The following is a 23,961-nucleotide window of genomic DNA, read 5'->3' as shown; positions in this document are numbered from 1 at the left end:
CTGCAGTTTTCCTGTTACTCCCTCCTTCCTCTGAGATTTCAACAATAAAACACGTTCCACTGCCATGGCCGTGCACGGTCCTCCTCCCGGGTTCATAAGACACAGTTCTTGCCAGTCAAAGATCAAAGAGATATCTGTAAACTCAGAGTATCCAGAAAGGATTTTCCTGAAATAAGTATTGGATAAATCGTTAATAGAATTAATCCGCAGCTACTCTGATCATTGATAAAGCTTCAAAAGGTCATTTTTGCACAAATATATCTGAGGATTTGCTGCATTTCCTTGTCTTATGTTATTATATCTGTTCTATATACTCTTATCGGTTAGAAAAACAAGCAACGTGACAACACCTTGGGCTCCAGGAAGTAGTGACGACCATTTATCACTCTTTTCTCGTGTCACTAAATAATTGGTAGATTGATGAATAATGAAACGAAGCATTGCTTGAAGCCTTCACTATTTTTAAGATTATTTAACGGAATCGTGGCCAGATTTTGCACCATATACTTATATGAAGTGTCAACGTGCACAAAAATCTTGTACAGCACAAAATGTTATCAAACACACTCCATCTTATTTCAAGAAAAGAGTCATAACAGCATATCTGTCATTTTCCCATCTTCAGTCCCTGTATCTTCATAAATCTATCTGAATCAAAACGTTTATGGCAGATTGATGAAATTCACTGAGACAAATAATCTCAAGTTGTGAAGCTCTTCCAGTTCAAATTCGATCAGGTTCAAATTTGTCTCGGATGTTACTCGATGTGACAGGAACACGTCACCGGGCCGCTTGGCCGCTTGGAGAATTGATTTATGTGTATGATTGAATTTCTGTGAATGAATGATTGAATATTTCTCCGATGCTTTGTTTTTATTGATTGGGAATACGAGAGCAGCGACCAACAAACAACACGAGTTTGGCTGATGATCCCTGTGACGACAGCTCCTCACACACGAGGGAATAAACGCAGCTATGAGTTAAAATCCTGGCGTTAAGCCCCTCGTGCTTTCTGCCTCCCTCGGTGTCATTAAAATTTCCGCGGTGACCTTTTCGTGAGGAGAGCCAGGGCCCCAAAATCTGACCCGCTGACCTCCCGCCTGCCAAAAAGTCAATAAATCCAATAGGTTATACGAGGCGTGAACAGAGCAGGTGACGGAACACGCACAGTCATTAGCGGGCACCTTCCAAATATTCATTCACACGGAGCTGAGCAATTTACACCGAGGTAAAAGCGCTGAGTGGACAGGATGCCTCGCATGATGACATCTGGAGCCCAACATACTGAAGGCTGAGGAAGAGACAAATGTTTGATTCGTTCAAACGCGCCTGTGCTCAGTAGCTCAGTGTGTCAACAGTGACACGGCTACCAAGCTCTATTATTGAATTTGAGCCATTTTATTATTCATTAATAGTTTATCAAACTCTGAGGCCATTAGTAAGATTGTTTCATTCGATTATATGATTTACTGCCTCGTTGAGTGACAGAAATTTAATCTGCAATTATTTTCATAATCAATTAATTAACTAATGTCTCTTTCGTATCATATCATTATTATTGTATTAATTGAATTTCTTCTAGTTTTGTAGTGTTGCTAACATTTTCTTGAAGGAACGATTAACAAAAAAAATAGAATCAGCAAATTAACTGATAACTTAAGTCTACTGTAAAGCTCTGATGTGTTTTCTCTGGGTCCTGTGACTCCAGCACATCTGCAGAGGATGAGACACAAAATGTAATTGTGAAGAAAAAAACCCCTAAATGATTAATTTATAGAAAATCTTATTTTTAAATTATATTTGATCATTTGTATGCATTATTCCACTTTCCCCCCTCACACGATTATAATAATAATAACAATTATTATTATATTATTATTAATAATAACTGCAATAATAATAATAAATAATAATATTGTTTCTTTCATCTTTTTACATTAATATTATATTTTTTAATGTTCCCCTGTAGGAGGAAGATAAAAAAGGCATTTTTTTCTATTTGTTGATAAGTAGAATAAATAGAAAGGTTTCTATTTTAGATTTAGGTTTTGCTGTAAAGAAACATTCTGCAATACAATTTGACTATTTTTAATATTTAATAGCTTATGTATTCATATATTATTTCTTGTAGATATTTAGAGTAAAAAGGTAAAAAGGTAGATTAAATGAGTGTAATCACAAATCACGTGAGTCTGGTCCTTGTGGTGTTAATTCAATCAAGAGCTCCAAACATGTCAGGTTCATACAAACAACAACATGAATGTGTGTGTGTTGTTCATCCAGAGTGTTGCAGAGTCCATGTGTGAGTCTGTAGATCTGAACCGAGCTGAGCTGCTGCTGGGTTTTGTTTTATCACTGCAGAACAAGTCCAAACATTACTCAGCAGAAAACCGCGGCGCGCACATGGAGCGTGTGCGCTGCAGCACGATGCGCACAGAAGGTCAGGATAGAGGAGGGGGAGGAGGAGGAGGAAGAAGAGGAGGAGGAGGAGGAGGAAGAAGAAGAGGAGGAGGCAGGTATGTTTGCAAACACACAGGTAAACTGGCTCGTGTACAGACCAGGTACAGACGCATAAAGTTACGCAGTGGTGTGTGTGTATGTGTGTGAGGTGACATTGCGGTCCTGTGCCAGGAGGTGTGTGTGTGTGTGTGTGCCGGTGGCGGGGGATGGAGTGAGAGGAGTCGGTACCTTGGTGTCCAGCGCGCCGCCTCCCTCCTCCCGGAGCACCTCCAGCTCCGCGCTCAGCTCCCCCCCGGAGGCTGCAGCCGACGCATCCTCCTCCTGGCTCTTCCCGTCCCGCTGCACTGAGCTCTCTGCTCCCATGGCGAACACCGGGGATGAAGGGGGCCCTGTCTGCGGTTATACTTTCGCTCTGGATGAAAAAATGAACGTCCGGTGGCGACCAGGACGGAGAGAGAAGTGCGTGTTATCGGAGGAGGAGGAAGAAGAAGAAGATGAGGGTATCCGAGACGCGTCCGGCTGGCTGTGCAGTGCAGGCAGCTCCGCCCCGGGGTGACCTGGATGTGGAGTGATGAAGAGTGAGGAGGACCAGCAAACTCTTACAGGACACCCCCCTCCTCCTCCTCCTCCTCCTCCATCACCACCTCCTCCAACACCTCCCCTCAGGGTCACATGGGGCTCCGCCTTGCAGCATCACAGACTAATGGAGGAAAGACATGCACCATCTGAAAGACAGAAGAGGAGGATGCCACACACACATACACACACATACATACAGACACATACATACAGACACACACACACACACACACACACAGACCCACACACATAGATCTTTTTAATGTGATTATTGTGTATCCGCCCCCAGCAGGAAGTAGGTTAGATCTGCTCACAGAGATAAGCCAATTAAATTAGAGATGTTAGAAAAACACGTATCTCTGACACATGAGAGTAAATCCTGCTGACATCAAAACTTACACGAGGAACTTTGAAATCTAAACGTGTTGGTTTGTCACATGATGTGAGAAAAAAAGATTTTTATAGAAACACTACTAATACACACGAGGGACTCATAAAGAGGTGGCTTCATACTTTTACTGTGCTTCATTTTATCGTATTTTATTTTAACACCAAAGAGCCAAATAAAACATAAGCTGTGAAATAGGGAACCTGTTTGAACACAGTTTTTGAGACAGTTAAGACAGTTTAGGTTCTTTCACATGAGAAATTTGTGTATTTATTTATTTAACATGTGTAACATTTGAAAATGTGAAGAAAGTTGTGAGGTTTCTGACTTTTCAACTCTTCATAAGTAATATATGTCAATGCTGTTTAACAATAACTTTGTTGGCGTGACTAAAGTTATCAATTAGGAATATTACCTCGGATACTTTAGCACATTATACTTTTACCATATCTCATTTTGAATATTATCTTAAGGATATCGATTGTAGTAAAACTGCGTAAACCAGATACATATAAAACATTTTTCATCACGACAACATCTTCGTCTCTCTTTTTATCCGCCCTTATTTCTGGCTAACAAGGTTAACATCTGCTCTTACATGCAAATAAACTTTGTGGTGAAACTTTTTCACGTCACACAAACAGCCATGTTTCTTTGTGGTTTGTGTAAAAACGAAATAAATGTGAAAAGCGCTCAAATCTATCAAGAGTTTCCCAAAAAACGCAGCTTCATAGTTTGTCTGGTTGGATGTTTCGTACAGTTACACTTGTTGTCCCCGATGCTCTGAGCAGCTCTGCCTCTCTCCGATGGGGAGATGATGTTCAGGTTTAAACGTTAATTGCCGGTCGGGGACATGTATTTTGTTTGGAATTTTAGAACGTGCAAATTACAGCCCGAGTTCTCAAAGCCAAGTTCACACAGGCCTATAGACGATGGAGGGTCGCTGCAGCAAAACCCCAAACACAGCATACAGCATCCCAAACAAACACTCTGAACAGAGAAATACTCCAATATAATCTTTATATGAGTATTTTATTTAGAAAAAGACTCAGCAAAGTCAATAGATGGAAAATAAACTGAGGATATACGTCGCATTAATTCATGTTTATGGCACCAATCTATGTAGTCATTTGAAATTTCTAAAATTCTTAGGACATGACTTGCCCTCAAAAACTTGTCTGGATTGACCTGGATGTTTGGACTAAAGACTAAAATAGATATAAAGCAAAACGTCTACAAATAACAATGCAAACGTTCAATTTATAACATTATTTTTGTGGAAAAACACAATCGATGGTCCACGACGTCTCTGAAGCTGAAGTGGGGTTCCACTCGCACAGAAACCAGTGATTTTTTGCATTTAAGTTCCCATCATGCACTGGTTCTGTACGGCCTCAGAGCTCCTGCTCCATCCACAGTGCTGACAGCAGTGACACATGAAGATCAAATTAGAGAAATCAAAGTAACCACAGACACATGATGAGCTAATGGAAGAATCTGGCGTAAACAATCAAGTCTACGTGTAAAACAAAGAGCGTTTTGTTCTTTTGGCTCTTTGTTACCTTGTTGGTGTAAGAGTCAGTCCGTTGATCTTTGGGGGGTTTCGGGAAATCATTAGCAAACACTTCATGCATGCCAAGCTCAATGTTACCAATTGTTTTTATGATTATTAATATTCAATCCACAGATTGAAGTTTGGGTGTCCCACATTACCCAAATCCCCCCCCGACATGCGACGCACTCACTCAAGTGATTTTTGGTCGAATGTCCACGCAACGTGTTCGCTCCTGAAATGGTTATTTTTTCGTCCGTTCCTCAAAAGGTCGAGGCCAAAAAAGTCCACATTTACGCAGATGACACCTTTATTTACATTAATATTGTCCAGGTTTGTTGTCAGTGCTAACAAGAGATTTTTCAACTCCCAACATGATTTCAGCCAATGTATAGTATCTGTATAAACCTACACGTCAGCCCCAAAGTATTATGGTCTGTCTCGTCTCTTTAAAACACATGATGACCTTCCAGCTGGCATGATGGCCCAAATAGAGCCAGAACACTGAGCTTCTTCAATAGATTTTCAATTATTTCCACAGGAATGAAATTCACAAAACAAAAACTGAAAAAACGACAATCAGAGTTCATGAAGCAGCTGAACTACAGTGTTCAATTGAATCAAAGGAGTCGAGGCGTATCTGTTAATGGTTATTTGTTTAGAAGGGACAAGGCAACTTCCCCAGCAGCCGAGATAAGACACTGTATGACACAGTCTCAGAAACATTAGCCCTCGACCTGAACTACTAACGTTTCTACAGGACATGAGAAAAGCTGTAACTGTGGTTATGGAAGTAACTCCGGATCTTGAACTCAGTTGTTTTCAATTATATTATGATATTCGATAAATGCAAGCATCTGTCAGGACATTAATAACGTAATAAGACGTCTTATGTCAGTCGAGACAGGAAAACTTTGAAGGGAACAGCGAATATTTTACATTTTGAAAATGATTTATTTCACACAAAGTCTTACAACGTTAATGCAATGCACAGTATTGACCCTGGTATTTCAGAAGCAGGAGGATGTTACAACAGAATCTCCAAACCCCCATGAATAAAATTGTCTCATCACCTTTGTGGCACAAAATCATCCCAGACTAGTAAAGCATCATATTGTTTATTCTTGTTGTAAAAAAATTAAATAATCATAGAATAAGAGAGACAAGACAGAGCGAACCAAGACAAGGAAACCTCATTACACATGTGCAGCTGAGTGATCAATGACCTTCGGAGTGGCAGTGCTGATGTCATCTGATAGACGACGGGGGGATGGGGGGGCAGAGTAAGACGGGGGAGGGAGATTTTTACCGCTCATCTCATGATGTAAGAGCACCGAGCGTTCTTAAACAGACCTTTCACACTTTACTGGAAATACGAATCCACTCAAGGATTTTTGTCCGAATACAATCAGTGTCTTACTTAAATTTAAAAGGAACAACCATCAAAACAAGATGTATTTGTCAAATCTAAGCATTAACTTTGAATGTTAGGACAGATTGGAAAGTGTCGACTCCTGCAGCCACATACACACACACACAGCATATACACACACATCTTTAAATGTGACAACCAAATGTTGTGAAATGCAGTTTTTCTCCCACATAGACACGGCCAAGTGAAGAATGTGGCCCTGAGGCTGGATGTCTGGCCGAGGGCACCGTGCAGACAGATACTTTGTCACAAGCAGCAAATGAAGGCTTTAGCTCAGAAAAACAAGAAGAAAAAAAAACAAAGGACAGCGTATATATACAATTTTGCATAATTGGGATAATTCATGGGACCAAACGTGACAGGAAGCAAAGCAAACGTTAGCAGAGAGACAGCAGGGGAAACTCTCCCCAGCGTGCAGGCGAGGGGGCGGAGCAGCAGGGAGAGGCAGGATGTAACGTCTTCAATCTGCTGCAGAGATCATGTGTGTTTACTGCACATCAACAGTCCACAGTCCCTCCAGGGATTGTGGAGGGGATCTCCACATTTCAGTGCACGTCTGACAGCAGCTGTAGTAAAGCCATGGTGTCAAACTTGCAAGAAATGTGTAAGTAATCAGATTAACAAGATGCAAAATGAAACGCTCTGAGATTTTTGGTGGAGCCCAGACATGTAATGCAGCCGGGAATCGTCTGAGAAGTTTTCCAGGAGGTCGGGAGTTCAAACCCACACCGACGTCTGAGGGGACCTGTCCTTGGTACTGAAATTAGCCGCTCTATTAAATATGAGAGGTAAAAGATGAGAGCTGAAACAAGCGGAACGTTCCCCGCAGCGAGGCAGAGGCTCAACATAAACAACTCCGACATGACGAAACAGGGATTTTTCCAGCGCGTTACAAAGCAATGACAAAGCCCCGACCTCATCAACACCACGTCTTCAAATCTGTCATCAGCTCAAAACAAGAGGGTTCAGTCTCTCTGTCTCTCTCACACACACACACACACACACACACACACACACACACACACACACACACACACACACACACACACACACACACACACACACACACACACACACACACACACACACACACACACACACACACACACACACACACACACACACACACACACACACACACACGTTGCCATTGGCGCACTGCTGTACAAATGAGGACATTCCTGCCGCCCTGACTGTAGTTTTAAGTGCCAGATCCTGCCGGGTGAACACGGGGAATAACAAAGTGAGCAGGTGTGGAATGCCAGCTATGACAGGCACACACACGTACATCGGCTCCATGCTGCAAACCCAAACACCTCATAATGACAGGTGCTGGACCCTGGGGTGCTGCCTGGGGGGCCCCCCCAATCATCGACTTTTTTTTTTAGGCATATGTGCCCCCTCTCCTGTGGGCGCAAAGCTGAACTTGAAAAGTTGTGATGTGGAGTGAGACAGAGAAAGGTTTCTGTTTTTGCAGGAGACAACAGGGAGAAAACGCATGTGACCAAACAACAGCTGAACCACAAGTCAACTGCTGGTTGAGAAGAAAACACAAACACACGGCTTTGGAGTGAATGAAAGGTTTATTTGAAAGGCACATTTAGTTCATGAGAACCAAAATGTTCAACACACAACTGTCCATGAGAAGAATACAAAATATGGCTTCAAATCTGATATTCGAGTTAGGCCACAACAAAACATTAAACATAATTACGGTCACATCATGATATTTCTAAGGTTTTAAATCATGAAGGCACAAGTCAGGACACAGATTCTGGATTTGGTATCAGACAAACAAAACTAGCTTGTAACTGTAACAGCAGCGATACATTCATTAGTTTGCATGTAAACCAGCCACCACCTGCGTGGGAGCAACTCAGAGAGATGAATGTGTTGTACTAAAATGTAAAATTCCCACAGCCGTCTACTGCAGACGTGGGACACCTCGCTTGAAATTAAGGAAACCCCCCAGAAATATCATAAAATATGAGAACATTGTAATGAAATAAAGCAGAGAAAAACAGGAAATGTGTTATTTAACACAGCAAATGACATCTATTAAACGAGTGAGGGTATTTTATAGCTCCTCTGCTGCACAATTTCCTGGGGTAAACACTGAAATGTGATTACAGGCTGGATATATTTCCTCACATAAAATAGAATACTTAAAAATATCTTAAAACTGACTTAAAATAACGAGTGCAACTTGTAACGTGGTGATTTAAGAGTTAGGAGTATAGAGGTGTAAGAAAAAAGACGTAAATACCATAAAAAGGCTTTTTGTGTGTGCATCAGCAACTTAGTTAATAAATACACAAAAGCTTAAGATGCACATAAAATCTGTGGCACCACTGGGGGACATTTGAGTCGCTTGTTTTCCACAAAAGAATAAAACATAAAAAGAAATGTCAAAATGGTTTGAAGACTTCAGTAACTTTTCCAAACAGAGAAAATCTTTGGCTTTATCACACAAATGTGCAAACACAGCACGAGTTTGTAATCTGCGTTTGTATTTTTTGTGCGTTTTCTTTAGAACATGTTCCTGTGAAGGAAGCGCAATGAAAACCTGTCAGACGTGCGCTGGGTGGATGGATTTTACGATGCACACATGGAGCTGAAGATCTTAAAAACAGCAGAGAGCCTGAGCCACAAACAAGCTGATGAACCGAGTGCAGCCTCACAGACTGGAGGCCTGGCAGCGGGCGCATGTAGTAAACCGTAGGAAACTCCAGGGAGAAAATAAAGCCTCATGAAACAGGTTATATAAACATTAACTACCTATAACGTCAGCGCTGTGAAATGACCGGAATGGTAGAATCTTTTTTATTAATGTATATGTGTTAATACCGATATGGTTATCATTAAGTGGAGCATGCTCAGAAGAGCCCGGTGATCTCCTCTGTGACCGGGTCCAGGTCGATGTCGTAGAAACAGGGTCGGGTTGGCAGGCCGGGCATCGTGCTCATCTGAGGAACAAGAAGAAAAGCAGCAGGTGAAAACTTTTGTAGTGACTTCATAAGAAGGTAAGATCACAATCTACATAATAACAGCAGCTCATGTGGAAGGCTTGACCACAACACAGCTGTTCTGCACCACGCAGACGAGAATCCATTACGATCTGGTGTCTAAACTTTGGGAAATGAGACAGAATAAGATCAACGTGCACGGGGCTCAATGACTATAATCTGGACTCGTGTAACTCCAGAGACACGGACCTTCAACGTGTTGACAACCTCCACTTTAGAAGTGATGAATTCAGCGGCGGACAGTGGCTGCTTTGTTCTCAATGACATCACAATATCGATAACAAAAGGCTGCCTCACAGGGACGAGGCTAAATGAAGGAGGTGTGCGCAGACATAGCGGTAAGAGCAGCTACCGTAACCGCGGATCAAGATCAGTGGCCGGAAGAAAAGAGGCAATGCAGACGCTCAGGGAGTTTTTAAGAATCACACTTTTGATTTGTCAAATATGTAGAAATAAGAAGCTGCGTTTTATATACGAAAAGGTGAAAGAATTAAAAAGGTAAATGATAGAAATGTTACTCCATGCACAAGTCAGTTGACTAACATAAATTCAATATAGGGAGGGAGGGAGAGAGAAGAGAGAGAGAGAGAGAGAGAGAGAGAGAGAGAGAGAGAGAGAAGAGAGAGAGAGAGAGAGAGAGAGAGAGAGAGAGAGAGAGAGAGAGAGAGAGAGAGAGAGAGAGAGAGAGAGAGAGAGAGAGAGAGAGTGTGTGTGTGTGTTTGTACCCTGTCACAATAGCCAGCTGATAGGCCGCTCCTGTCCGTGAGAGAGGAGTTTTTCAAGAGATTGATTCACAAAGAACAAAAACAAACATCTGACAGGGGAAATTCTCCCTAATGAAATTTGTGACATGAAAATGAGAAAGCATGTGAATGGACACTAAACCAAGTCCAGTCAACAACAGCTTGACAGGCCGGATGTTGACAGCGTTTGCTCTGAGGAACACGGCAACTGAAGGTTTTTGTCACGTGCCAAAAGAAACGTATCGCAGATCTCGGTAAAAAAGTGTAGTCCGCTCGCTGCATTTGATCAAAAGCAACTGTGTGACCCATAAAAACACTTTGCCCAGTCAGATCGTCCAGTCCGAGCTGAAAAAAAACGAAATCGTGCAGCTCATTAGGCATTCTTTGCATGCCTCCTTCCTTCTGACCCGGGGCCAGTTTTATGGGCCCATTAGTGGAAACGAGACAGGAGTAAGTGACCGGACAATTTCCTGTCTGCGGAAACGTAACTGTGTGAGTACATGAAGGGACAGAGCAGGGAGTACGTGCGACACAATCTGACAGAGCTGATGCTATCTGCTATCTGCTCATTGTAGGCTGGTGTGATGTCAGCTGGGACGGTTACATGACGCTGCCCTGACCACGTCCATCAAAAGGCTTTAACCACATGAGTCAGTGTGAGCGGACTTACAGGACGTCAGTATGACTGCATCACGTTGTTTTCTCATGGAACATATTGAGTGCAAAGTGATGTAAGTGCAGTTTAAAAGTTAAATACAAATTTGAGAGGAGTGTATTTATATCGCGCTTTTCTTATCAACCACTCCCTTTTATGTACAAGTCCCATTCACCCGTTACACATTCACACAGCACTTCTTTGTGCAGCACTGGTTCTATCACTGTCGACAAGGGACAATTTGGGATCCTGTATGTTGTCGAAAGGACACTCAATGCAGACAGGAGGAGGTGGGCATCAAACCACCGACCTTCTGGTTAGTGGACGACCCTCTCTACCTCCTGAGCCGACAGTGTGAGCAGGATACAACAACTAGTGTTAAAGCCAATCACAGTTATGTCCAGCAGTTAAATTTGAAAAAAAAAAAAAAATCTAAAGAATTTTCAATTAACCTTTTTTAAACACAACCTGAGTCAATATTTTAATATCCCAAGTCTCAACCTCTGCAGGTGTCAGATGTTGCTGCAGTGATCTGAGGTGTCCATCATGTACCTGGAGGCTTTACTCCACCAGCATCCAGACTCACAAGATGTTACTGACTGTGAAGACAATCCATCAAAGTTTTCAAAGCAACAGAAGATGCACTGTTCTGCCCGTCCTCCTCCTCTTGAGCCTGAGAACAAGTTGGCAATCGCAGAAACACGTAGCCCTCTGTGGCTAAAGTTGGAAACTCCACTCTGCCAAATAAGTCCTCGCATTATACCCAAACACAATGTGCCTTTGTCAGGGGAAACCCCGGAGGGGACGATGGAGCTGGATTTCTAACCCCCTCGGACTTTATTGGAGAAAAGTCTCCGTCAACAATCAGGACAATTGCTCAAGAGGATTGTGGAGATTGTGAAACTGAATTCACGAGCCAACACTTGAGCCATTTAGGATTATTGAACCGTTGGAGGGAGGGAAGTGAAGGCGTTACTGTAAGTGTGAAATTTAAATGACATTAATTTAAAAGTCAAAGTGATGCTGCTTATGTCGACTATCATCAGGGGATGAATGGTTCAGTGACAGGAAAAGTGGAGCTGCAGTGAAGAGACTCACCTGTGAGAGCACGATGAACATCCCAGTGAAAACTACAAGGGCACGGAGTAATAACTCAGGAGCAACCCGGCTCTGCCAAGGCCCAGCAGTCCCCTTGTGAAACCGTGTTTATTAGATATGAATTTTTATTTGGATCTGCACCAAATCGCACAAACCCATAAGTATCAGTCCACTAAATATTTCAGATTTTGTTTTCCATCAAGTTCCATGAATTATTCTCTGAGAAATGAATGAAAAAAAAACCTGGATCGGCCACATGATCAGGATCTGCACCAAAATGTAATGGGTTCTTCCCTGGGTCATGTCCCACCCCTCCACAAACATTTCATGGAAACCAGTGGGGAAGGTTTTGCTCAGTCCTGCTAATAACACGAAAACACAACGTCCTCGGCCGAACAACAGAAAATGGTTAGAGTGAACTGTGGTCAGGGCAAATATAAGGTGATGCATATACGGAATAAAAACATATTAATGAGATGTAAAGATTAGGATGAGGTTGAGACGGGAGCTTTATTTCTCAGATTAAAATGTGAACTGAGCTTGATGGACTAACTGAGGCCAAATAAATGAGGCTCTACTTTCATCTCGTGTGTGTTTTCTTTCACATACAATCAGTCCTGTAACCATCTTGTTAAACATTAACCAGTTTAAACCATGGTGAATGTCGAGGGAGCTGTTTTAATATATCTGAACTGGTTTGTGTTCAACGGTGCATTGCTGTTTGCTCTGGCGGGATATGAACTCTACAGAGATGTTTTGTTCTTGCCTGCGACCCCTCCCTCACATATCTGAAGAGTGACATCAGCCCCTTCCTGATTCTTTACCCTGTAAAGACCCTTAACCCTCATCCAATGCCCCCCCCCCCGCCCCAATACTGACGCCCCTCATCGCCTCAGGAGTTTTACTGGTGAGATCTTTCTGCTTCTTCCGAGTCAACTGTGACCTGAGGGTCTGTTGCCAGTTATGATCAAATGAAATAACAATGGTCTCCACAGTCAGAGAGAAAAGAAGTACACTTACAACAGTGTGCTCACTCTATAAATACAAAAAAGTCTAAAAGTACTAGATCAAAAAAACAAGGGATTATCATCAAAATATAATTTCCTCAGTTTTGGTAACTTATTATTTTACTCCAACTCCTGCTCCATGTTTGAAACTATTCATAATCTTGCAGCCCCTCCGGGAAGATACCTGCCTATTACATCATTATTATTATGAAGTATGATGCTGAGGTTTTCTGCCCATATTCCATTGGGTTTATCTACTTTTGTTCTGGGCATTAACTTGTGGCATTTTGTCTATTTAATCGTTCAACTATTCCAAAAATGGTCTGGCTGGAGACAGACAAACAGGGGCCCACCTGGACACAGGGTGGGACTGCACCCTCTCTCTAACTTTAACAATTCAATCAGTGGATCAGTCTGGCAGACAGGGGCTAAGCCAAAGAGTTCAAAGAACTATTTGGAGACTCCCTTTGGGTTACGAGTCACAGTTCAAGGGTCATCAGCGTGCCAGTGGCTCCGCGGGCCACTGCAGATCAAAGACATGGCGGGGATGCTGGACAGACGCCACCCCAAGACACTGCCACCCCTTCCCAGCATGCCCGGCGTTTGACACCTAGGCCTCTGCCTATCAAAGCCCATCCCCCAGGGCACACTGGTGAAACAGCGGGACGCAAAACGCTCAGGAAGCCGCTTCCTTCCTGCCCAGCCCTTCATCAACCGAGAGGCTCCAGCAAATCAGCTCTAACCAGCTCAATGAGAGAGGAGAGAATTCAGCTTCAACAACAAACAACATCAACATGAACTACAGTGCAGATTGGGCTGTACATTAACTTTTTTTTAGTACAGCTGAACTCCTGCCCACGTCCCTGAGTGATCAAAGTGAGCAGCAGGAGATTCCAGTGCTGGAGCTGGATGCTACAGTAACAAGGTGAAGGAAGGGCGCTGGGTTGTAAAATGAGATTCAGTGTCTTGGGCAGTAAATAGTCATTTGGAGTTTTGACACCTGGTCACCGAGCTACATAAACAAACATGTTTTGAACTACAGACTGTGAATGATGGACGACACGTGATAGTGAAGTAAAGCTGCGGGATCAAAGTCCTGTAGACTTTGATTGATTACTGAAGAAATATATGGGGCAAGAAAGAATTAAAAACTGTATGCTGTATATGCAAGTACTTATAGACCTGTGACCTATAAGTCACAATCAATGAAGTTAGCATTAGTCTGCTGTTTCTGTTTCTGACCACGTACCGTTCCCACGAGTGGGTAGATGAAGCCGGCCCCGATGCTGGCACGAACTTCTCTGATTGGCAGAACAAATCCCGTGGGTGCCCCCTTCTTGTCGGGCATGTGGGACAGGGACAGGTGGGTCTTGGCCATGCAGATGGGCAACGCACCGTAGCCCTGGTTAAAGGAAATAGAAAATGTAATGCATTAACGTGTATGTGAGTGTGAGTGAGAGAAAGTGAAACACAAATAGAGAAAGGAGATGAGCTGCATGACTTCTGTCTGGAGCCACTTTTACAACTTTATACACACAAGCTTGTTACGGTACAAACACTCAAAGTGACTAAACGAGGGATTCTCTTAACGGCAATGTAGCCGGATCTCAGGCTCGTGTTGGAGCAGCAGCATTGATCTCACCTGTTGATTGTAGTAATCGATCTTGGCTTCAGCTGCTGGAGACAGCTCGATATCGTCCGCTCCGTACACTCTCTGGGCGATTGTTCTGATCTTCTCTGCTATCGGCATCTACGTGACAGAGGTGAAAACACATCAGCACTCGGGTCAAAGAGAATAATCTCTCTCGCGCTTGGAAAAAAAAAAGGCAAAAGGTAAGAATCTGACCAACTGCTTCAAAGTGTATGAACACACAGATCTCAATATCCAGATTCGTAGAATATTTTCTTATAAATTAGAAATATAAAAAATACCAGTTTCTGCAACGTTAATGACTGTGAATGAACGCCCCTAGGTCCTTCCCTTGCCCGTACCCCAGCCATACACCAAGTTCGGTGAAAATTAGTACAGTACCCTTTGCATATTCCTGCTGACAAAACAAAACACTAAAGAAATACAGTAAAAACATGACCTCCTTGGCAGAGGTAGTAATTAACTAATTTGACTGCATTAATTTAATCAGTCCTTGGCCTATTGTACGCCAATTGTTGGGACTCGTGGTATCTAGGCACATGCACACTGCAAATAAGTGCACACAAAGACACACACAAACACATGTCAGTGTAACAGAATAAGTTAATTTAAGTCACAACTTCCCAAACTCACTAACTGAAACCAGCTGATGTTTTTTTTGTTTGTTTTTTATCCTCACAGTCTCTGGCTTTGCTCCTTAAGATACCATCATCATTTACTGCAAACAGAGAGTGACCGACACAGGAAAGGGAAAGGATCAGGGATAACGACGGCTGCCTGTCATACAACTTGAATAAAGACATCAAACAAGATGATGTGTGTTTCATTACACGGCTCTCACCTCTCTGTCGTACAGGAACTGGAAGTTGCTGGGTCTGCTGGCAGCTTCGTTCACAGCGTGGGCCAGCTCCAGAGACCCTCGCCCGCCCTGCGCCCAGTGGTGACATGGCACGGCATCAGACGCGCCGCACTCTTTCGCAATCTGACACACGAGGTCAATCTCTGCCTGGGTGTCTGTCCTGAGGGATCACCACAGGGGAAATGTGAGCAGTGGCCATGACAACAAAGTACGTATTTAAAAGGCAAAAATAATTAGATGGAGAATCATATCACTACTGCTAAGGCCAATGAATAAGTTAATAACTGCATGTTTCTCACTTGAAGACGTTGAGCCCCATCACGACCGGTATCCCAAACAGACGTGCGATCTGGATCTGCTTTCTGAGATTGCTATGGCAACCGCCTGCAACCAGACTCAGATTCTGGAGAAGGACACAGAGGAAGAGGAACAGAGTGAGGTCAAAAGGGGAAGTCTGCATGATTATAAGTCAATTTAAAAGATCTATAAAATGCACTATTCCTGGCTGCACACCAAATATATGAACCATCATAATAAAACAGATGATTCATGTAGCTTCAGGGTTTCTCCCGTTTAATAACTTACAGCAAGATTGATTTGGGTGAAGATATGAAGTGTGTGTGTCTTCCCTCTAGATATATCACATCTCTACTGCCCAGCTATATTTATCCCCTTAAAATAAATACAAGTTCCTATTATGTTGAACACACACAACATCAACAATTCCTTAGTGTAGTGAATGAGATAAAACCCCGGCACCGAAAGGCTCAAATTGAGGCTTTTTTCTTTCCCTGCCGAGTAGTAGTAAATGGATATTTTTTGATGGGCATGACAGGAAATCTGTACTTCCTGTGTAAGCTTAGTTTAAATGGCCTCATTTCCTTCTCACCCATTTAGGTGGACTTATCCAAACTAATAGCAGTTAAATCAGAATCTATGCCAATCACCTTGTTAGCAATTACGTTTTACATAAAGAAAATACATATATTGTTAGTATTAGGAGTCATTATACTTGGTGTGGTTATGTATTACAGGATAGAATCAGTAATTCTCATGTTGTGTGCAAGTGCGTTCAGAACTCAAGTTACTTCCAAGAACATTAACAGCCTATTCTTTGAGCTACTCCGTGTTTCAACAAAAATAATGCAATCTTGCACTGTGTGTGTGTGTATGTGTGTGTGTGTGTATGTGTGTGTGTGTGTGTGTGTGCAGCCTGTGCAGCCCGCAGGCTCAGAGCAGTAAGGCAATACAGATCCCATAAATTCATTTCCCTGGCTCTGTTTTCCCTCAGTACTTCTGGTTCTCGTTACAGGCCTCACAATTAACTTATGCTCATACGGCTTCATTATTTACTCAGCTGAAGCTGCCTGAGAAACCAGTCATTCTATCCAAATATGGACACACACACCATAAGAATCCCACCTCCACTCTGCTAAAGCCCACATATCCGGAAACCACAGAACCACATGCAAAGGTTCTATTTGTGCTTTTAATCGAATGACTGCTCGTAACCCTGTTAATGGGCCATGGACTGTATGTATGCATTCGGGTGGGGGATTAAATGTTGGTAAGCTGGAGGCTTGTAGCAGATGGATCTTCTTTCACTGCATCACACACAGAATCAAACAATGCCTCGTTTCCCTAGTTTTCCACACATTCGGCCTGAGGGAAAATCACAGTATAAACTCTGGGGCCCACATCAAGACATTTATGTTTCTGCAAACCTTTGTGTTCCTTATAAAGTTGTCTTTTTATATATATATATATATATATATATATATATATATATATGTGTGTGTGTGCACTCGCTTGTATTTATTAATACAGCTCATACCTCATCAATGTACTCTTGAGGAAGAGGTGCACCCGCTGACACCTGAAAACACACAAACACATCACATATTAACACACCTCAGTATTTTATATGGATACAATTTTCTATATTGTTTTATTCTTTTGTATATATTTATTTGCCTTGGTCCTAATTTTCCATGGAAAAGACAGTGAATGCTGCTAATCCTAATGAATGTCCCAGACATTAATACCAAGAAATTCTAAGTAGATTTTCTTAATTATTTTAATCATGGCAATGTGGGTCAATCAAATTTGAATTTTTGGAAACATTTACTTGTTATAGAGAACTGATGTTTTCATGGCTTGGTCCTACTTTTTTTCAACATTTCCAAAGAAGAGCCGGTGGTTACTACTATTTCCTTCTCGTGAACGGGATGCTGAGTAATAGTAAAATACAAAGAAATTCTAAGCAGATTTCCATAATCGTATTAATTACAAACATGTGGGTCAATCAAATAGATTTCAAAACAAATTGGAACTCTCGTGAGTTATCAGAAATGTTTTCATGCCACCACATGTCCTTCATGTTCTGTGTGTTGTTCCCTGTGTGTATGTGGAGGGGCGGCAGGTGATCCTACACGCTGGAAAACTAATGAAAAACAGCTGAATGGCTCTTAGTTAATCATCTCTTAAAAGCCATGAAACCTTCCCGTGTGTAGAGTGCAATGTATACTTTAAATGGATACGCACAGAGATAACTTTCAGAGACTACGTAAACGGGTTAATTGATTTCTATTGAGTTTCAGCTCCTTAAAAACACAGCAAATATTTTTTTTCCTGACCTTTACCAGCATGTTACGGTTCATGAGGGGTGGCTGTAATCGCGTAAACAACATGTATCACATGTGAGTTTAATGGCTGATCTACTACATTCCAATAAGTCAGAGATAATGTGAGTGCCTACGTTATTACACGTGAAGAATTAAAGAAACCTGGCATTGAAATATTCACAAGAAGGAGAGGTGGCTGTTAAAGTTGTTGCCACGGATACACGTCACTGTTTTGACAAGGGCTGCAAGTAATTGATTAATCAATCGGTAATCGACATCTAAATTCATCCCCAACTATTCGGATAATTGATTCATCGTTTTGAGGGTTTTTATTTAATGAAAAGAGTTAAAAATTCTCTGATTTCAGCTTCTTAAATGGGAGTTCTTTCTGGTTCGTCACTTTCTATCGTCGCTTCAGAGTAATCGATAGTCGAAATAATAGTTAATTGCCGTCCTCGTGTTGGTTAGAGTGTATTAAGCTAACAGTGATGTGTTCACTTACATTAGGACCGCCTCCGTGCATCTTCAGCGCTCGGACGGTTGCAACCAGCACCACCACATTAGGCCTCAAACCCGACGCCCGACATTTGATGTTGAAGAATTTCTCCATCCCGATGTCTGCTCCAAAACCAGCTTCAGTCACTGTGAGGACACAGAGGAAATTACACATTGATAAATCTATAATAAGAGTTTACTGCCATCGACAGAACGACAGAATCATCTTTCTACTTGTTTCCTCTCCACTACTTAATTTATGTTGATCATAATGTTTGCTTGAATTAAATCAGAATACAACTTCATACACATGTGGGCTCAGTTCACGGACCTCGTGGGAATAAGAAGTGAGTGTGACTGTTGTTTCCTTGTGAGCAGTAACGCTGGATTGAGTCATGGGTTCAGCGTGAGGGCCTCAGATACGAACAGACCCACACACACGCCTCTTGAACTGGCTCCAAACAAAGCAAATAGTCCACCTGCAGTGACGGCCTTGTTAAGATAAGACTTCCTGTTACTGTTGTTATGTGTGTGGCACCATTGTGCTGCAACACACGCTACTGGCCAAAGCTTCAATTTCAGAGGAAGACGAAGGTTTGTTTCACACCTCAGGTTTTGTAGTGAGGTTTTAACAACTCGTGGCTATAGGGCAAAAAAGGATGGACTTCCAATTTCTCTTCTGAGACAACTCTGGTGCTTTACTGGTGTGTGAAAATCCAAAATGAGTGATGGGACATTCACGTGAATTGAATTCTGTTTCTACCTGACAGTCGGTATTTACTACCCTTACAGTCCAGTTCAGTTCAATATCAAGCCTTATGAACTCTTGATGACCACCAGAGAAGAACAATAAAGTCAAGTGCAGGAGACTTTCTGTCAGACAGGGGAATAAAGTTTGTTTAGGTATTTGTTCATGAGTCCATATGATGTAGATGTATGAGTTAAATCCTAAATGGCACTAAAATGCAAGATTGGATCCTTTCGGCTTTGGAATAGACCAAATTAACCACAACTCCTTGTATGTGAACAGGCGAGTAAGAAACTAGGGCTTTTTGTAATACTTTTGAAATAATAAACTAGTACAAAGACTGAATGTGAAGGATAAGAACTCCACTTTCAATGTTAAAAACAAACTAAAATACTAAACATGCCCTAAAACTGCATGTCGTATCCTTGAGACCAATAAAAAATACTGTGTGCATGAACCACTATTCAGTTTTAAGCCTCAAAACTGAGTTATGGCTTTAAATATTGGCCAAAACAAGCATTTTTAAAAAAGACAGTGATGTCACAGTGTCACAATGGAGTTGACCTTTAGATTTTGTTTGATTGTGAAAAATGTCATTACTTCAACGTATAATTCGATTACACATTTGTTTGAAAAGTTCAACTTTGACCTCCAAAATCCAATCAGTTCGTCCTTCCCGCCACGACTGTCGCCAGTCAAGATGATGCTCAACGATAAAACAAGGCGTATTTTTAGAGGAAAGAAAATTAAATGATACTCAGAATAGTTGCATAAGAAGGGAGACAATATTAGGGGCTGTCAGCCAATGTTGAGTGTCCATATCACCATTTATTATTATAATAACGCTCTATTAGCTAATATCTCACTAGAGCATCTGTTGCTGGTCCAGACCCTCCCTCCACTTCCTGTGGGCCATTTTCATTTATCAGGCCGTCCTGCACGTCTGTCTCTCCTGGTGAAAGGTGTGTGTTTTTGTGCGTGGGCAGTCATTTATAGAACATAACAACAAACAGCTAACTCTCTCAACATGTCATTTAATTGTATTAAAGGACGCGAGGAAATGTGATCAGGACGCATGTCCGGAGGCAAATTAATGTGACGAATTATGTGCATGTCCTTTACATGCTTGTGTGAGCGCGGAGATTTTACAGTAAATTCCCAATTTATCTGGAACAGTTAAGCTGTCAGCGCTCAGGAAATGATTTGTGTTGCTTCCTTTGAGATAGAAGATCTATTTTGTTTTTTGATTATCGATAAAAAAATCAAATCAACTCAGATTGTATTGGATAAATTGTTCTCAAATACATTCACTAAGAAGAGATGTGAGGTAGAAAGGGACAGGGAATGGAAAAGAGATAAAAAGCTAAAATTAAATTTGAGGGATGGGAAATTTCTCAAGAGAAAAGAAAAAGAGGAAGAACAATTGTAGTACAACCAGTGCAGTGTCTGTTATAAACCTGCCTGTTGGAAATGGGCTGTTTGTTTAGCCTGTGGTAAAGTGCCTTGAGATTATGCATGTTGTGGTTTGTCACTACACAAATAAAACTGAAAATGAAATGAATGTAAATGACAATATTAACGTCAAGCAGAATGCATTGGCTGCATCACCTCCAAACTTAAAACCTGCAGGCATGAAACTCAGCAATAGGTTGGGTCACGGACAGAATTGAGTGTTTCTCATTAGTGCCACTAGAGTATTTCTGAGAAGTCACACCTCAGATACATCGGAGCAAATCAACTTCAGAGACAAAAGGAATGAAAACAAAAAGAGACGGCTAATGAGAAACGACAGCAAATACGACGAGCCCCCTCCACGTTACACTGGCAGGAGAGTGACCCCAGAGGATGTCATAAGGAAACACTCGCAAGCTTCCTGTTCTGTGCGACAACCTTTAACAGACCAGAGAGCGAGAGGGGAAGAAAAGGTCGATGTTGTTGTGAACGGGGCCAAAGAGAGAGAGAGAGAGAGAGAGAGAGAGAGAGAGAGAGAGAGAGAGAGAGAGAGAGAGAGAGAGAGAGAGAGAGAGAGAGACAGAGAGCGAGCTGGGTGGTGTCAGAGCAGTGGTATCAGTACCCTGGCCAATAAAAACACTGGAAAATAGGCTATATCAACACCATCATCTACTTCCTTTCAAACAATAAACTGTGCTGTGTGGGGCTCAAACTAATAATTATTGTTATTATGGATTTATCTGTTGGTTGTTTTCTCAATAAATCGAGGGGTTTGGAAAACAAAAATATTCAGTTTACGATTACAAACCAACAAAAGCAGAAAAGAAAAAAAAAACAGAAATACAAGTTAAAGCTGTAGCTGAAGAAAGCTGCGAAGGCTGAAAATATTTTACATCATCATCTGTCAGCGGTCACTTCTCTTAAAAAAGCCCAAATGATTTGTCGCTGTAGTTTAATGAGGCTTTGCCGTCAGGGAAATCTCACATCTCATTTGTGTTCAATACCCCAGACTGTAAACGATACAGGAATCCCTCACATCTGGCACGATGAAATTACACCCCCCCCCCCTTACAAAATTTCGACATTTTAAGAGCAGATTCCAAAGTGACTTGAAAAACCGTCACTGTAATACTGAGCATGATGAAGCACAGGCCCTGAGTATTTTCATACGCTGCCTCGGTGAGTTCACTGAGAGTTCACGTTCTTCCTTTGCCACATGAGAGGAAGGTTTGGAGATAATTAAACTCAACCGTATATTAACTCAAGACATTGTGGTGTGGTCGTATAAAGATTTCAAAAGAAAGATCCCAGTTTTTATTAAAGCTTTTTGTAGTTTTTGGTTTTCACTTTCACATCCATTCATATAACAACATTAAACTCAAGTCAATGGTTGAAATGAGATCTGTGAAATGCAGTGACATGCTAACATTGGGTGTTTGCTGGTCGTGTGCCTGTTAGAAGGTAGTGTGCATAGTTTCCTGTTGGGAACAAGACTGATGAGACCAGTGAGAGTGAATAAAAACTGTAATAAAGCTGCAAGCAGTAAAACAAAATTGTTTCTACCCACAGCTGAGGGGGACCTGCAGGGTCTGGTGGTCGGATAAGACACTTACACCATGATTTGTAGGCAGAGTATATTGAAGGAAACTAATTTTGTACATATTTGCTTGAGCATTTAGAGTATATAGAAAATTATCAAATATAAAGGGACACTCCCAAAATGTCAAGTGTCACTTCCGTCTTATGTCTAATCAAAGTAGTTTAGTTAATCTAGTGATGTTGTTGAGTGTTTTTAACCCTGTCTGATAAGTTCATGTCATTCTGTGCCAAAATCAGTAATAACTTCAACTTGATGATGAAACTCGATCATTTAAAAATACACAGATTGTGTTTGCTGTTTAGTTGATATTCTTTAAAGTGATTCCAGTGCGAGGGAGGTAACGTTTGTAGCATCAGGGAAAAGAGCTGAGGGGAGGCTGTGGGAAAGTGAAGGGGTGAGGCGGGGGGTACATGCATCCCAGCTGCTCAGGGAGGAAGAGGAGGCAGGTTGAGTTCCTGGCATACCTGAGGCTCAGGTAACAAACACACAGGCGAGGGAGGGAGTGAGATGGACAGATGGAAAACAAGTGGGGTGGAGGTCTAGAAAGCGCATTCGAGCCTCCGCGCTCCCAGATGACAGCTTGTCTTAATTAGTTACCCTTGTTGACCTGTTATTGTCCTTAGTCAAAATAAAATGTCTCAAATACACATAAATACAAGTCTCGAGGAGAGTAGCACGTACATCAAATGCACCACAAGCCCCACAAACTTGCACACGCATGCATTCCAAACATATTTCTATTGCCAAAGTCAATAAGAGGGTGGGAGAGCAGGGTGATGGATGGACAGATAAAAGTGGAAATACTCAAGTATGCTTTGACATTGAGGGGATTAGTGTGGTTTACTCTAAAGCATTCCAGGCACACTTAAGATTATCAATCTGCTTCCTTCCCCTCTCTCTTGTGTTATTTAATGTAACCTCTCCAGCGGTTTCCTAGAAAGTTACGCAGGAGCAGGACACCAGAGCGGTGGACGACCCGAGGCAGGTAGAACGGAGCCAGAACCAGGAGTAAGACAAATGTAGGCTAAAGGTCACAAAGCAGAGGAACAAGCTGAAATTCACGACTGTTGTAAAATGTATATTATCATTGAATCGGCTCAGGAAGCTTAAATCCCTCCACATCTGGGCCTCGGCAGTTAACATCTTGTTGTCTGTCACTGCCAAGAGGTTTTGAGGTTGTGCATCTGCCTTCGCTCGTGTGTGTGTGTGATCTGTATGCACAGGCGGAGTGTTCTCACCCACAAAGCCGTCCTGTCCGACCAGCTTCAAAGCCAGCTTGTCTGCCAACACCGAGGAGTTGCCATGGGCGATGTTGGCAAAAGGCCCGGCGTGGACAAACACTGGAGTACCCTGCAACCAGACGAGGGGCACACAAACATACAGGAGGAGTTGAGAAAACAGTGTCGCCCACAGCAACTTCTTCAACCAAGTTTAAATAAGGACTAACCAGCTCTTTCATACTAAATGCGACGTCTTTCAGTCAAACGTCCAGGATAAATATTTACGTGTGGATGCACTTTGGCTGGTACCGTGTTTGTCTAAACAGTAGGCACAAGTGAAGAGGTACTCGACTGGCACGCCAGCCCGACTGT

At 42.1% G+C, this 23,961-nt stretch overlaps 2 protein-coding genes across 3 annotated transcripts in view; both read right to left on the bottom strand.

Annotated features, from left to right (window-relative positions):
- The window catches only part of akap12b (A kinase (PRKA) anchor protein 12b), a 44,825-nt gene extending 41,741 nt beyond the window's left edge, over positions 1–3,084 (bottom strand). Inside the window, exon 1 of the mRNA XM_035143349.2 lies at positions 2,689–3,084. Within this exon, the coding sequence (XP_034999240.2) occupies positions 2,689–2,823 (135 nt within the window). The 5' untranslated portion in view covers positions 2,824–3,084. The remainder of the gene's footprint in view (positions 1–2,688) is intronic.
- Positions 3,085–7,975: 4,891 nt separating this feature from the next.
- The window catches only part of mthfd1l (methylenetetrahydrofolate dehydrogenase (NADP+ dependent) 1 like), a 35,017-nt gene continuing 19,031 nt past the window's right edge, over positions 7,976–23,961 (bottom strand). For both annotated transcript variants that reach the window (XM_035143898.2, XM_035143899.2), the window contains exons 20-27: positions 23,608–23,719; positions 18,577–18,716; positions 17,285–17,326; positions 15,750–15,853; positions 15,433–15,610; positions 14,583–14,690; positions 14,190–14,342; positions 7,976–9,377 (exon numbers count right to left, since the gene is read on the bottom strand). In XM_035143898.2, the coding sequence (XP_034999789.2) occupies positions 9,288–9,377; positions 14,190–14,342; positions 14,583–14,690; positions 15,433–15,610; positions 15,750–15,853; positions 17,285–17,326; positions 18,577–18,716; positions 23,608–23,719 (927 nt within the window). In that variant the 3' untranslated portion in view covers positions 7,976–9,287. The remainder of the gene's footprint in view (positions 9,378–14,189; positions 14,343–14,582; positions 14,691–15,432; positions 15,611–15,749; positions 15,854–17,284; positions 17,327–18,576; positions 18,717–23,607; positions 23,720–23,961) is intronic.

The sequence above is a fragment of the Hippoglossus stenolepis genome, chromosome 20 (genome assembly GCF_022539355.2).
Source record: "Hippoglossus stenolepis isolate QCI-W04-F060 chromosome 20, HSTE1.2, whole genome shotgun sequence".
Taxonomy (NCBI): Eukaryota; Metazoa; Chordata; class Actinopteri; order Pleuronectiformes; family Pleuronectidae; genus Hippoglossus; species Hippoglossus stenolepis.
Note: the sequence above shows the minus strand (reverse complement) of the source record. Positions and strands in the feature narration are given on the sequence as shown.